The sequence below is a fragment of the Drosophila persimilis genome, unplaced genomic scaffold, assembly GCF_003286085.1.
Source record: "Drosophila persimilis strain 14011-0111.01,24,50 unplaced genomic scaffold, DperRS2 tig00000000-arrow-pilon, whole genome shotgun sequence".
NCBI lineage: Eukaryota > Metazoa > Arthropoda > Insecta > Diptera > Drosophilidae > Drosophila > Drosophila persimilis.
Genome location: NW_020825288.1, coordinates 27,054,262 through 27,068,673, shown reverse-complemented (window position 1 = coordinate 27,068,673; position 14,412 = coordinate 27,054,262). Strand labels below are relative to the sequence as shown.

Below are 14,412 nucleotides of genomic sequence, written 5' to 3'. Positions count from 1 at the left end.
TATCTGAACAAAATTATTTTTTAGTCGTTCCGAATGTTTTAAGTGTGATCTGCAACTGTTCTCCGCTCGGGCAAGCAAAATTAATTCCTTTGACAAGTGCCCCGTGCCCCGAGCCCCGTGCCCCGTCCCACGTAGTGCAACATAAACAACACAAGCTGTAAGTTCTGAGATTACGCCGCTGTCTGCCACATTTAACAAATCAGATTTAGCAGACCACTGCTATGTCGGGCGACTGCAACACATACTGCCCGAACGTGTGCGATCCTTGCCAGGCGCCCACCGACTTCACCCCCTGTCCACCCAATTCGTCGTGCCCGCCATGCGATTGCGGGGACTACAACGGCTGCTGCTACCAGCAGCCGGCGCGCGTCAGACCCATTCTGCCGGTTTCCAACTTCATGCGCTCGACGGCGCCTCTGGATACGGACACCATCTACCGACGCTCGTACTACGGCAACTGCGGGGACAACTTGCGGGCACGTCCAATCTTGCCGTGCTCCCAGATCCGCACCAGCACCGCGCCACTCGAGAAGTGTACGGTGCAGAAGCTGTCCTTTATGCCGCCCTGCCCGGGCCAGCGCACCAGGCCGATCAGACCCATGGAGAGCGGGCTACGCTTCGAGGGACCCATCTACGCTATGACCTCCCAGAAGCACGACTACGTGCCCAAGGGTGTGGCGAAGCGGGAGCCCATCAAGCCGGCCGGGGCCATCTGCACCTCGTCCGCTCCCATGGAGCGCTGCACCATTCAGAAGCTGTCGTACATGCCGATCGACGTCTGCCAGAATCCGCCGCCCAAGGCCGTGCCCCAGGAATCGCACTACTGCAAGCCGAGCGGCCCGCTGGAGCGCTGCACCATACAGAAGCTGTCGTACATGCCGGTCTGCCTGCCGGCCAAGGAGCCCACTCCCTGGGCGGACAAGATCCGGTGCGTGCCACCGCGCTACCAGAACATCTGCACAACCTACAACCTGAGCTACATGCCCAACTGCAATCCGGGACGCACTGCACCGGTGATGCCGGTATCCAATTTACGCTTCCTTGGCAACGATCCCTCTGCCGGGAACACTGTCTACAAGCTTAGCTACATGCCAGTCGATGCCACGCGCACCAAGCCCACGCCGATCCTGCCCAGGGACACCTTCTGTCGTCCCACCGGCCCACTGGAGCGATGCACCATACAAAAGGTGGGTATATTTTAGTCTCCAGCTTGAATAGTAATCCTAATACTGGCTCTCCTTCAGCTCTCCTATCAGCCAAATTGTGCTGAACGCACTGCGCCCATTCGACCCATGGAAAATGGACTGCGCTTCGATGGGCCCATGTACGCCATGACCACCCAGAAGCACGACTTTGTGCCGAAGCCGCACGTGCGCCGATCCCCCATTATGCCGAGCTCGGCCTTCTGTCGTCCCAGCGGCGCCATGGAACGCTGCACGGTCAACAAGCTGTCGTATATGCCGGTGGATGTCACTTGCTTCCCGCGGCCAGAGGCCGTCGTACCCAGAGCCGGGTTCTGCCGCAACGAGGGACCAGTGGAGAACTGTACTACATACAAGCTGAGCTACTTGCCGAATTGCCTTCCGCCCAAGGAGCCGTTGCCCTGGGCTCGTTACACCTCCTACTGTCGCCCCAGCGGACCCATTGAGAAGTGTACCATCCAGAAGCTTAGCTATGGGCCCCCGGGTGCCTTTTCGCGTTGTGGCGGTGAGTCAGTCGGCAGGCGCTTGTGTCTTTTCATCTGGCTAACTAAAACTGATCTTTTGCAGGACCCTGTGGAAATGGCGCCGGCGATGCTGGTTGCTTCCCGAAAGCTGGCATTTGCTAAGCCGGAGGTACTTTTTGCCCCCCACCAAACCCATTCTCTATGTTAAATGTTTAAGCAAATTGTAATCAGCCCAAAGGAAGCTTGCCTCCCTATGCAGCACACAAGAAGAACGGAACTGCCAAAGATGCACGCACCATCACGCCACCCCCTCACACCACACACACAGCACAGTATTTGTCAACTATTTTCGGCGATTTGATCTGGTCCAATGATCGCTGCCCAAAATTGCAAGTGTTAGATTGTTCGACTTGCGTGTTACCAGTGTTGTCTTTCTCAAATTAAAGTATTCAAATAACCACGGGGGCCAAGAAATGGCCCCTAAATCAAATGACTCGTTTTTTTATTATTGGGGGTCTCCTGGCAGGATTTCATTGCCCACGCCCGAGATACATATAACATACAGGAAAGAACATTATGGTTTTTGCGAAAATCGTAAAAAGGAATGTCCATTTTCCGATCCTTACCTTTATCCTTATCCAAGGATCAAGGATTTTCTTCCGCTCCCAGGAAGCCATCGCATGCCCTAATCGGCCAACAAATAACGGAGAAATTGAAAAATTTTTAGCTGGGGAAAATATCCTTGATCCTTGGTCCTTGCAAAGGACTCCGTAAGAAGAGGGACATTTTTCCGATCACAAGGAGCCATCGCACGTCCCGATCGGCCCACGAATAACGGAGAAAAGAAAAAAACAAAACTGGCCTGTTGTTGTTGTGTCCCAATTGTTGTACAACAACAACCCTGATTTTGCCGCCGCTCAAATCAGAAATTTCGGACTGGGATACCAGGCCAACAGAAATCAGCAGAAAGCAACTCTAGAAAATGGGGAAAATTTTGTGGTGCATACTTTTGGGGGCTAAAAAAGCAGCGACCTTCTGCTGATTTATGTTGGCCTGGTATCCCAGACCGAAATTTCTGATTTGAGCGGCGGCAAAATCAGGGTTGTTGTTGTACAACAATTGGGACACAACAACAACAGGCCAGTTTTGTTTTTTTCTTTTCTCCGTTATTCGTGGGCCGATCGGGACGTGCGATGGCTCCTTGTGATCGGAAAAATGTCCCTGTTCTTATGGAGTCCTTTGCAAGGACCAATGATCAAGGATATTTTCCCCAGCTAAAAAAGTGGAATTTTCTCCGTTATTTGTTGGCCGATCGGGACGTGCGATGGCATCCTGTGATCGGAAGAGTATCCTTGATCCTTGGATAAGGATAAGACATATATATTTAGTTTCTCCTCTATTTGTGGGTCAATTTAGGTGTGCGATGACTTCCTGTAACCGAAAAAATTTCCCTGCTTTGATAGAGTCCATATCAAGGACCAAGGATATTTTCCCACATTTAAAATAAAAAACAGGTCTGCAGATATCCGTTGAATAAATGATGCATTTATTATTTAATTATTAAATTATGGCAAACTCCAATCGAAATGGCGGCGCATAAGGCGATGCTTCTCCAGGGTGATGTTTTGAATGAAGCGCTCGCCACAGGTGCCGCAGATAAATGGACATTCGCCTGTGTGCTGCTGCAAATGGAGCTTCAGATCTTTGGCTTGCCGGTAGCTCTTCTCGCAGTACGTGCACTTGTGCGGCTTCAATCCGCTGTGGGTGAGCATGTGGCGGGTCAGTTTGTCGGACCGGGCAAAGTCCTTGCCACAAACTGTGCAGTGGAATGGTTTCTCCCCCGTGTGCATCCTGCGATGCGAAGCCATCTCCGAGTGTCTCGGGAAAGCCATTTCACATAGATCACATTTAAAGGGCTTCTCGCCGGTGTGGCGTCGCATGTGGGTAACCAGAGCAGCAGCCGACCGTGTTTCTCTGCCGCAAAGCGAGCAAAGGAATCTCTTGATCGCATCCTTGCGCTTTCGATCCCCGTTTACGTGAACGTCCCGAATGTGGTTGTTCAATCGCGACTTCATTTGATAGGTGCGATCACAGTGCGGGCATTGCAGCAGCTGGACCCCGTCCTCTGTGGCGACCATATCGGCAAGACCACCTGCCGGCTTTGGAGCTGCTTTGGTGCTTTCGGAGACCTCGCTGTGCTGGAGCCGCACGTGCTTATCCCTATTCTCAGGCCACATAAATTTATAGGTGCACTTGCTGCATGCATGCTTCTTCTCTGTGCTGTTGCACTGCCCTAGAAGATGATGATCCATAATATTCTGAAAAGGAGAAGCTTTGAGAGTTTAAATTATACAATGGCTGTTTGACCAAAAAACATACCTTGGACACACACTTAAAAACGCATTTATCACACTCATGAGGCATTTTGTCGAAGCGGTGCATGGTCCGTTGATGTTGGATCATTTCGAATTTGCGCTTGCACTGGACACTGCAAAGCTCGCAGACGTAGGGAGGACGGTTGCCAGAGCCCAGTCCAGTTTGTACTTCGTCCTCTGTTTCCGAATCCTCAAGCTGCATCTCGAAGCCGGATTCATTGGTTATGGAGTAGTTATGCGGGGAATCGTAGCTATGGTGCAGCGAGAGAGACAGCTTTAGTTCCAGTTGAATGTGGGCGCGCAAATCTGTAATGCGGTCAAAATCCAGGTTGCAAATTTTGCAGGTAATGCGCTTGGCACCATTTCGCTTCGATGTGGCTGCTATCAGGGTCTCGGCCAACGGAATGTCCTGCTCCTTGAGCCCGTGACGCTTTAGATGTTTCACCAGGTAGTCATGGCGATAGAACTTGCGCGTACACCACTGACACGGAATGAGCTTCGATTCCTCAGCGTGGGCGCTGAGTAAATGAACAGTCAGGGATTTTTTCTTGTCAAAAACACGCTTGCATTGGGAACATTCAAAGGTTTGATTCTGCAAGCAGCAAAATAACATAACATAACAATAGGAGGAATAAAAGTAATTTTGAGGGGCTTACAGCGATTCGGTGCTCTCGGAAGTGGGCTCGCAGGTTGTGCTTCCACCGGAACCGCAGTGGGCATTTGTGGCAAAGGAATCGCTTTTGAGAATTTCTGCACTGTGACTCATTGTGATGCCTTAGCATTTGCAAGCTGACGAAGCGCCCATCGCAACGGCCGCAAACATGAGGGGCTTCAGACCAGCTGTGCGTCTGACGCTGATGATCGTAGAGTTGATACTTCCTTGTGAACCTCTGTTGGCACAGCTCGCAGCTGTAGTGGGCCTTTCTAGTTTTTCGCTTTTTCTGTTGATCTTCGGACTCCACGTCCAGCTCACTATCAGTGTCAGAGCTGTCTAGGTTCATTTCATAGCCACACTGATTGGTTATTGAATAAAAGCGATGGTAAATGCCACCTGCCAAATCTTTGCGGATCAAGTCAATTAATTGATCCTCGCCAACATCCTTGGCATCGGATCTATCGGGATAGAACAACTCCGCCAACTCATTGGGTTCCATATTCGGGCGCACTCCCAAGGTAACAATTTCCGGATGCTCCTCCAAATGGCGTCGCAGGTCCGCAATCTTGTTGTACTGACTCTGACAGATCATGCATTCGATGAGCTTGTAACCATGCGGTTTGCAAAGATTTACATCCACAGACTTTGCCTTTTTATGCTCACTTATATTAGCCGAGCGCTTGGAATTTCGATGTACTTTGAGATGCATTTCCAAGGCATCACTGCTATTAAATTTCCGGATGCAGAGTGAACAGGAGAACCAACGCGATTCCGGCTTATGAGACCTGATTTGATGTCGTTTTAGATAATCGGCTCGTTTGAAGCTCTTTGGGCATTCATTGCACTTGTAAATCGACAGGTTTAAGCTTCGCAGGGCATCGCCATTTCCCGTCTTCCATTTCTGTATGCGCTGGCCCAGTGGCAAGTTATCCAGCGAGCTGCAAAACATAGACATCAGTTATATTAGCTTTTTAGAAGGAAGTCTCCCACATACTCTTCGTCCTCAAAGTCCGACATGGCTTCGTCATTTCCATGCTTTTCTATACTGGCCTGGACAGTTTCCTGCTTGACAGAATCGATCATTATTAGAGGATCAACAGATTTCTTGCTGTCGAAATCTTTTTCGTCTGGACTCTCTTCTGGGACCATTTCAGGTAACCCAGAGCAATTTATCTCTGTTTCAGTTTTCCCTCCATCCTCATCCTCCGTTTCTAGTTTCACCATCACATGCTGCTCCGCACATAGTTCCATAGGCGTTTCTTGTAAACAGTCGGTACCGTTTTTTAGGTGCTTCAGCAATAGTTCATTGGCGGCCAGCGCCTGCCTCACATAGCAATAGGCTCCCATTAATTTCTTGGTGCAACTGCTGCACAAACACTGTGGAAGCCTCTGGTTAGCAGATGTGTCCAGCTGCAGAAGAGATTTGAAACATGGCTTATATATTTACATAAAACACATAGCATATGTAGAGCTTACATTAATATTTATGTCGGTGAGCTCGCTCAAGATGTCCGAAAGCAATTTGTCTGGATATTTTTTTGTGGGAGTGGCCAGCTTCAGAAGATTATCAGCATCTGTCGAATCGCAGGTCCGACAAACTACCGGCAGCTTCATTATAGATATTGTCGGGTTTTCTTCTTCAATTTTTAATGTTTTTGTGCAAAATCAGAAATAAGTGGACAATAAGTCGCGGACGATATACGGTCTCACCCGCATAAATATACCGAAAAATACGTCACAGTTTCAAAATATACTGACGAATCATTTGTATTCAATTCCATCAAGGTGGATGACCTAGAGAGGGTCGTAAAATACGTGTAAAATCAAGAATGCACTTTTATTTAGTTTGTTAGAATGGGAGTAACTTTCTTCTTATACTACTTCGGAGCTTAAAAAAATTGGTGGCATGTATGGAGCATGCAACGAAAGCCGGGCTAGTACTTTTTAATCGTTTTCCTAATGAGGGCCAAGCGTTGCTTATGCGCTTCTGTGACTGCGGCGCGTTTATACGGACGCAGTTCGTCTGTACCGAATCCGGGTATCCACATGTTGTACTTTCGCTCGAAATGCAATTGAACATCCCGCACCTCAATTTTGTTGGACTTTCTGTGTTTCGCAAATGCGCTGGTTGACTTAACCGTGTCCTCGACAAAATCATCTATTATCTGCAGCAACAGCTCCTCTACGTCTTCGTCCAATTGCGTGGTGGTGTCCACTTCTTTAACCAATTCCGTAAGACGTGGCTTTGTCAGCATCTGAAAAGGATTCCGAGATTCAGTATCGAATCAACTTGTCTGGATACAATGAACGTGCTTACTGGTGTGCTTTCACCTCCGGCTGAGGCTGTATGATTGGATGTCTTTCCACTACCACCACCTGAACCAGTCGCTGTGCCCGCGCTTGTGCCACCGTTTTGTGAAGATGAGTTGCTGTTGTTCGTCATGGGACTGTGCTGAGAGGGCGAGGCCATTGAGCTGTTGCGATGGCCGCTGTTAGAAGTGGTGTAGTTATTGTGTTCGGCGTCGCCGTTGCTATCGAAAGTGGTAAAGAGATCCGACATTGCTTTTTGATTTTCTTCAAAATCTTTTAAGTGTACGTATTCTATCGTTCTATCAAAGCAACTGTTGGATACGGCGTAGGAGGTGTGCGTGGAAAGGAGGAAAAATAAATAGCAGGCGTGGGGAGGTGGGGCGAAAAGAAGAGTGTGTGTGTGTGGTGCCAGGGCCAAAGCGGTGTGTGGTTTCTAGTGTTCTTGTTGCTTCTTAAACTGCAATTGGTGTTAATACATGTGTGTTTTGTGAGTACAATGAAAGTAAAAGGTTTGTTAAATGTTGTTTTGTGTTCAGACACATTAGCCTGCATTAGACTCTACGGAAGAGATTTTCCACCCAGATGGGAGAATTTTCCATCAACTGAACAGTGGCTTACGCCACATAATTGTCCAGCAACACTTACTTTGATTGCTAAATAAAAACTTGGCTTATTCTAGTATTTTTACAATTTATTAAAAAAAAACTATGCACTAAAATATAGTGGGCTGAGTGTGGCCGGTTTTTGGAATACAGAAAATACCAAAGAAATCGAAAGCCGATAAAGCGAGCAAAAACAGGGATGATATTTTGTCCATAGATTTTTTAAAATAAAATTATTTTTTATTTTTTGAGAACTGCGCAAAATGTCAACGGTCGAGGAACAATCAGCGGATAACAAGGCCGGAGAAGACCTGGGCGATGACGGGTATGTGGATATGACGTTCACAAAGGAACTGCGGAAAGCAACAAAAGATGTGCATAATCTGACCGACGTTCTGGTAAATGCAAAATTCGCCTTCGGTATGTTCGATTTTGGACAGGAGTCAGTTGATATGCCTGTTAAAATGCGTGTTTTTTTCAGCCCTTTCGGACGATGAAGTTTGGTACGATGGCCTTTTAGCTTTCTACGAGCTATACAAGTTCTTTGAGACCCGTCTGCCGGAGCGCTTGTTGCCAAAGGAGCTGCATAGAGCCGAGGCATTCGAAAGGGACTTTGCCTATTTCTACGGTGCCAACTGGAAGGACACATATGAGCCGCGGCCCGTTGTCAAGAAATATCTAGAACACCTGGAGAAGGTGTCGGCCCAGAACGAGCTCCTTCTCTTTGCCTATGCGTATCAAATGTACATGGCACTGATGTCAGGCGGCCAAATGCTGCAAAAGAAGCGAATGATTGCACGCAAGCTGTGGATTTTACCCAAGGGTGACAAGGAGGAGCAACAGAAGCAGGCTGAGGCAGATGCCGAGGTAGCTACTGCAAATGCTGCCTCCATTGGTATGGATAAGGAAGACTTGGAGGCGCGCCCAATGCCAGCTCAGGTCACGATTTGTCCACCTGGCTGTGAGGCCACATACTTTCCAGTCAAAGTCAGTATTGGGGTTTCAAATTGTGTTGTACCTCATACTACATGTAACTACTTTATTCTCCAGATTAATGTACTGAAGGCAAAGCTACGGCGCGTGTTTAACAGCCAGTATGGCTCTTTTGATGACGAGTTGCGGGCTGCATTTATAGAAGAGAGTCGGAATGTGTTCCGCCTCAATCTAGAAGTGGTTCGTACAATTAAAGGCGTGAATCGAGCTAATCTGAAGAAGCTGGCTATAGCAGCTATCTTTATATCAAGCATATATTTGGCCATCAAGTTTGCTACTAAGTAGGGCGAAGTCTTACCTGCTTTTGCTTCTGCTGCTGATATTTTAGTATTGTGATCATCAGATATAAAAAGTATATAATATCTAATATCTTGTTTCTGTAGTAAATATTAATATTGAATCTTATGTGTTATTCAGTTTTTCCGGGGGTTTCCACAGAATCCACTAGAAAATCGAGCAGCCCGCGTCTATTTAGCCATGGCATAATACGCTCAACGTTGGCTCTGTATCGTTCATTGCTCATTAGCTCTGATCTCAAGACATCGGATTCAGGATTATCGCCAAAGATGGCTTCTGGTGTAAAGTTGTCATCGGCTTTGTTCAGGCAAATGGATAGCGTACTAACCACAGTGCCGACCGCTGAAAAAGTACACAAGTGAGATTTAATTGACCATATATATAGAGTAGTGCGCCGACTGGCCAAGACATACCAAAAATGGGATGCTCTATCAGAATGAAGTGTAGTTCCTTAAGTGTGGGAACAAAGCCGGAGTATTTCAAGAGTTTGGCGTGTTCCACCAAATTTTGATGATACCATCTGATGAGATAATCAAACTGATCAACTTTAATATCCAACTGGGTGGAGCTCATTATGAAATAATATAGATCCTGGGCTGGGTTCCCGTACTGCGAGACCTGATGATCTAGTAAATAGGTTTCCTCGACTTGTCCGTCCGCATTGTATTTGAACATGATGTTGTTCACCCAGGCATCCCCATGGTTGAGTACATTGAACTCCTTCTCATTGAACTTGGAATCTTTAATGACTTCCGCCACATGGGCATCCAAAATGGATGGCTGCAGAGAGAGAGAAAGAGAAGAGAGTGAGATTGGTAATTGGCCAATGAGAAATCTTCTGTTACCAGCTTATGCATATATTCATCAGCTCCATCAAACTTGGCCACTACATCCAAAAACTTGTTCCTGTTCTGGGCAAACATGGGCTTCAATATCTCCGCCGTTTTCTCGGTAAAGATGCCTTTATGGCAGAGAGCGGGGTAGGGTCCATTGAGGTCCTTGTACTGGAGTGAAGCTGCATGCCATTGAGCCAGCTTTTTCAGAGCACACTTGCTATGTTCCAAGTCCATACCCTTCATCCGATCGCACATCTTGAATCCTCTTGCCTGCAGATTTTCGAGAATCAGATACTCTGTATCTGCTGTGACCGGCTTGCTCAGTCTATAGGACTTCGGACTGAACGTAACTGCTAGGCCTGCGTCCCTATAGAGTGCCTCGAAGCCGGGCACATATTTGTCGTACACCATAATCTCCTTGGGAAATAGGTTGAAGTCGGCCAAGTTAATCATATCACTAGCTGCCACTTGTGTTTTCAGGATATACGAGTAGGTCTTGGCGCTTTTATCTGATAAAAGATTGTAGTAATTATAGTATAACCAATATGTGTGCTGGCAATAGTTTACAGACCTTTTAGCTGTACGTTGATGTCAACTTTGAGCAGTTTGGAGGCATAGTTGTCGCCTGGTTTGGTTGCCAATTCCGAAGAACCGCTCACAATGCTCTCGAACTCTGGATCTGTGGCGGCAATTATATCACTAAAGTCGTCTACAGTTATCCAGTCCAAGATCGCGTTGGAGGATTTGGGCTGCGAAGGCAACGTATCTTCATTCTGTATCGGCTGGCTGCGAAATGTAACAAAAATCATCCTCTCAACTCACTCCATCCACCCATCCATCCATTTATGGTACTCACTCTACGTCCAAGAGACCACGATTGTCCAGCCAAGGTAGTATCTGCTCGATATAGCTGCGGTAGCGTGGGTTCGAGTACAAGAGGTTTTTGAAGTTGGCGGCTGCTTCGGTGCCACCCATGAAATTCTCGAATGTGGCACCCTCAGTGGGATCCAAGAGCACGACAGGCAGCACGGTTATCGAGGAGTACAACGCCCATTCTCCGTACTTATAAAACTGCATGTGGAGCTCCCGGAGCGATGGCTGGCGCCCTGTAAAGCCCAGCAGATCTAGATGTTTGGTTAGCTGATCGTGGTAGTGCTTTACAAAGAAGTCGAAATATGCCAACTTGTAGTCTATGTGCACGGAAGTGATGATAAAGTAGAAGAGGTCCTGGACCGGGGATCCGTATTTCGGATTTTGGAAGTCCACAAACACCATATCTTCTATTTCTCCGTTGGGGTCGAGCTTGAACAGCAAGTTATTCGTCCAGCAATCGCCGTGACTCAAAACATTAAACTCCGAGGGATCGTACTCGCTTAGCTTCACAAACTCCGTGACAAATTGCGAAAATATTTTGGTCTGTAAGAATACAGTGTTAGGTACATCGTACGATTAAAGTGGGTACACATTTATTGTTCGACTCACGAGCTTGTCCCGGTACTTCTCGCCATCCTTCAGGTCCTTCAGATGTTCCATAAATGTAATTTGGAAGGCGCCAAGCATTCCGTCCATAAAGGCTTTTATGGCATCTTTATTTGCTCCGAAAATACCATTCATCAATGTATCTGGATAAGGCCCATGCACCTGAATCATCATTGCAGTGGCCGCATGGTATTGAGCCATTTTTCGCAGGACAAATTTGGTTTGTTCCAAGTTCAGGCACTCCAGACGATTCAAATTCTTGAAGCCGTCCTGTCCCAGATCGTTCATGAGCACGGTATTGGCCAGCTTGGGCTCCTGGCTGGGGTCCAGTCTGTGGGCTCGTGGTGCCAATGCCACTTCCATTCCCTTGACCCTGTACAGCTCTTCCAGTTTCGGCAATATATCGATGTAAGCCATATTCTCAAGTTTGAAAAAGTTTGCCATGGCCAGCATTTGCTCCATTTGAGGGGTGTTATGGGGCACCTTCATCATGAAGGATTTGTGCTTAGTACTTTTGTCTGGAAAAGGGAAAGGGCGATATGTAACGAAAGAATATTTGCCTGAAAAACTACTCTAATTACATTGCACCTTCAAGTACACTCAAATTGGTCAGTCATTGTTAGATGGCTAATGCGAGCCAGCTTCGGCAAGCAATACCTATTATCATTGTGAAATACCAACAGCGGACTTTTATTGTGCCAATGTTATAAGTAAATTGAAGATATTTTACGATTAGTTATCGCAGTCCAAACCGAACACAAACACCGACAAACAGTAATTACGTATCGTGAGTTGTAGGCTATAATCTATTTTTAGGTACGTTTATATCGGGCTCAGGTAGTACTCACCATCGAGCTCCACATCGATGCTGATTCGCAGCATCAGAGTGGCGTAGTTCTCTCCGGGGGACATGGCGGGCCTAGCGCGGAAGCTAAGAATCTTCGAAAAGTGAGGAACACTCGCAGCAAGTATGTTCACAAATTGCGTCTCATTCAGCCAATTTGGCACCAAAGAAGTGCCGTCGGGAATTGTTGTTGCGCTGGGGCTGGAGCTGGAGATGGGGATGGTGCTGGGGCTGGGGCTGGGGCTGGGGCTGGGTGTGTCGTCAGATTTCATCTGTGGCACCGCGGTGGGTGTCGGGGATGTCGTCTGGGGTGGGCTCTGGTTCTCGGATTGTGGAGGTGTCACCTCATAGCTACGCTTCGGCTTGGAATTTCGTAGACCCATTGTGGAGGTGTGTACGTTGACTCTTTGTTCGAAGAGGGATCGTGGTTTGTGTGCGTCCGTCCAACTGTGCGAACGTCTAGGGACTGATGTTTGACTGCAAATATCAGCACCGTGCTTAGTTCCGTCGCACAAATCACTGGCTCAGTGGACATCGCCGATAGCCCGCACTGTTGATAAGTACAAGTATTATAGTCTATTGTTTTATCAGTGCCGCACGAGTGATAGTGCTGGGAATTGAGTGAATGTGATCCGAACCTCACCTCTAATTGAGTTACCGCTCAAAGTGCAGACAGAGTCGTATTGTATTGTTTATATTTGGTTTATTCCCGTAATTCTTACATCTGTGAACAGAAATCTAGGATGTGTTGACCACCTCGAAGGCGCCTCGACTGTGGGCCCAAGGGAGGATTTCCTTAAGGTGTCTCTCGATGCGCGAGTTGTGGAATAGGCTGTTTCTGAAGTGGTCGCCGGATCCCTCCTTGTCCATTAGGGCGTCCATGTTGGCATGCTCGCTGGCATCGATAAGGACGATTGGCAGGAGAAGCGTTACCACCGGGAAAACTAATCAAACAGACGCACGTAAGGTAAAATCTTATTAGTGGTAATCCTCTGGTACTTACTCCAGTCCCCGTAAAGGAAAATCGATTGATGCAGGCTCTTGAGCTTCGGCAGGCTCTTGGGGTACTTCAGCAGTGTCAGGTTTTCGGTGAGTCTTTCGTGGTAGTAGTGGATGAAGTAGTCGAACTTTTGTATCTTTAGGTCGCCGTTGACGGAGGAAAGAATCATGTAGAGCAGGTCCTGGGCGGGGGAGCAGTACCGACTCATCTGCAGATCTACGAAATACGTTTCGCTCAGCCGACCCTCGTCGTCGTATTGGAACATGAAGTTGTTGCACCAGGCATCGCCATGGTTGAGCACCCGGAACTCGTTCTCTATCTGGGGTGCGTACGCCTGGAACATGTCTTCTGTCGCTCGGCTGTAGGTTTCCTGTAAAGGCCCCAATTAGCATATCGGAATGAGAATCGGAAAATCTATTTACAATTGTCTTCTGCAGGTGCGTGGCATCAAAGAGGGGCAGCGATTCGACCAACGTCTTGGTTTGCTGTTCCCGCAACTCCTTGAAGTTATCCTCTGTGCCGCACAGATTCCGGTTGTAAATCTCTGGATACGGTCCCTTAAGTTCGAATCGCACTGCCGAAGCGGCATGGAACTGGGCCAACTTCTCGAGGGCCGCCTTGGTGTGCACCATATCGAAGCCATCCTGACGCTTCACATTCCTGAAGCCACGCTGGCCCAGATCCTCCAGGACAATGAGATCCTCGTCCAGCTGCTTCGAGTGCTGGTAGTAGCGCGGCCCAAAGGTAACTTCCTTGTCGGCCTCCCGATACATCCGCTCGAAATCTGGCAGGTAATTGGCATACGAGTTGCTCTCCTTCTCGAACACCTTCCAAGTGGCAACGAAAGCCCGTGTGCTGGCAGTATTTGGCAGCACCTTGGCCATATAAGAGGTGCTCTTCAGAGAGCCATCTGGTGCAAAAGGCCTTCCGTTAACGAACAGTTAATCATCGATCAAATGCAAATATACCACGTACCATTCAGCTCTAGGGTGATATTGGCACGCAGCAAGAGGGTTGTGTAGTTCTCTCCCTTGCCGCCAGTTGGCTCCACCTTAAACTCCCTGATGCTCTTCAGATCCTCAAAGTCGCGTTCTAGAAACTCCACAAACAACTCCCGATCCAGCCATTCCGGTAGCTGCTGCTGCTCCTGCTCCTGCTCCCCAGCTGTGCTCCCGTTTGCCTTAACCATTGTTCTCGACTGGCTCTCGTCTCGACTCTCGGTCAACGTCTGATGGCAGACGCCTTTTATTTGTAGATCGAGCACGAGTTTGTCAACAAATAAAGCTTTTTGGATCGAGCTTTTGCGCGATTGCGTCGTTAGATTAAATTTTTTGCATGTATTTGGGTGGGGGGGG

The 14,412-nt window shown here is 47.9% G+C and overlaps 6 protein-coding genes across 8 annotated transcripts; 2 read left to right on the top strand and 4 right to left on the bottom strand.

Annotated features, from left to right (window-relative positions):
* Positions 1-17: 17 nt before the first annotated feature.
* On the top strand, positions 18-2,156 carry LOC6594153 (stabilizer of axonemal microtubules 1). 3 transcript variants are annotated; one of them, XM_002019356.2, is made up of 4 exons: positions 18-157; positions 213-1,187; positions 1,245-1,707; positions 1,770-2,156. In XM_002019356.2, the coding sequence occupies exons 2-4, from the start codon at positions 222-224 to the stop codon at positions 1,826-1,828; spliced, it is 1,488 nt and encodes a 495-aa protein (XP_002019392.1). In that variant the 5' UTR covers positions 18-157; positions 213-221; the 3' UTR covers positions 1,829-2,156. The 3 variants fall into 3 exon arrangements, with proteins under 3 accessions (XP_002019392.1, XP_026842491.1, XP_026842480.1); XM_026986690.1 differs by having other exon boundaries at positions 210-1,187; XM_026986679.1 differs by having other exon boundaries at positions 204-1,187.
* A 1,035-nt stretch (positions 2,157-3,191) lies between these two features.
* LOC6594154 (zinc finger protein 84) lies at positions 3,192-6,345 on the bottom strand. The gene is made up of 5 exons (XM_002019357.2): positions 6,173-6,345; positions 5,691-6,106; positions 4,698-5,634; positions 4,046-4,633; positions 3,192-3,984 (listed from the first exon to the last, which is right to left on the bottom strand). Exons 1-5 carry the CDS (start codon positions 6,308-6,310, stop codon positions 3,232-3,234), a joined length of 2,832 nt encoding a protein of 943 aa, XP_002019393.1. The 5' UTR covers positions 6,311-6,345; the 3' UTR covers positions 3,192-3,231.
* Positions 6,346-6,508: 163 nt separating this feature from the next.
* On the bottom strand, positions 6,509-7,463 carry LOC6594155 (transcription initiation factor TFIID subunit 12). Its single transcript, XM_002019358.2, has 2 exons — positions 7,014-7,463; positions 6,509-6,951 (listed from the first exon to the last, which is right to left on the bottom strand). The coding sequence occupies exons 1-2, from the start codon at positions 7,254-7,256 to the stop codon at positions 6,631-6,633; spliced, it is 564 nt and encodes a 187-aa protein (XP_002019394.1). The 5' UTR covers positions 7,257-7,463; the 3' UTR covers positions 6,509-6,630.
* Positions 7,464-7,507: 44 nt separating this feature from the next.
* LOC6594156 lies at positions 7,508-9,001 on the top strand. Its single transcript, XM_002019359.2, has 4 exons — positions 7,508-7,515; positions 7,861-8,028; positions 8,090-8,595; positions 8,659-9,001. The coding sequence occupies exons 2-4, from the start codon at positions 7,872-7,874 to the stop codon at positions 8,884-8,886; spliced, it is 891 nt and encodes a 296-aa protein (XP_002019395.1). The 5' UTR covers positions 7,508-7,515; positions 7,861-7,871; the 3' UTR covers positions 8,887-9,001.
* On the bottom strand, positions 8,948-12,761 carry LOC6594157. Its single transcript, XM_026984444.1, has 8 exons — positions 12,701-12,761; positions 12,062-12,607; positions 11,217-11,731; positions 10,591-11,150; positions 10,306-10,520; positions 9,744-10,243; positions 9,312-9,678; positions 8,948-9,240 (listed from the first exon to the last, which is right to left on the bottom strand). The coding sequence occupies exons 2-8, from the start codon at positions 12,438-12,440 to the stop codon at positions 9,011-9,013; spliced, it is 2,766 nt and encodes a 921-aa protein (XP_026840245.1). The 5' UTR covers positions 12,441-12,607; positions 12,701-12,761; the 3' UTR covers positions 8,948-9,010.
* LOC113564933 lies at positions 12,741-14,272 on the bottom strand. The gene is made up of 4 exons (XM_026984445.1): positions 14,033-14,272; positions 13,480-13,967; positions 13,061-13,427; positions 12,741-13,001 (listed from the first exon to the last, which is right to left on the bottom strand). The coding sequence occupies exons 1-4, from the start codon at positions 14,244-14,246 to the stop codon at positions 12,796-12,798; spliced, it is 1,275 nt and encodes a 424-aa protein (XP_026840246.1). The 5' UTR covers positions 14,247-14,272; the 3' UTR covers positions 12,741-12,795.
* Between the last annotated feature and the right edge of the window lie 140 nt (positions 14,273-14,412).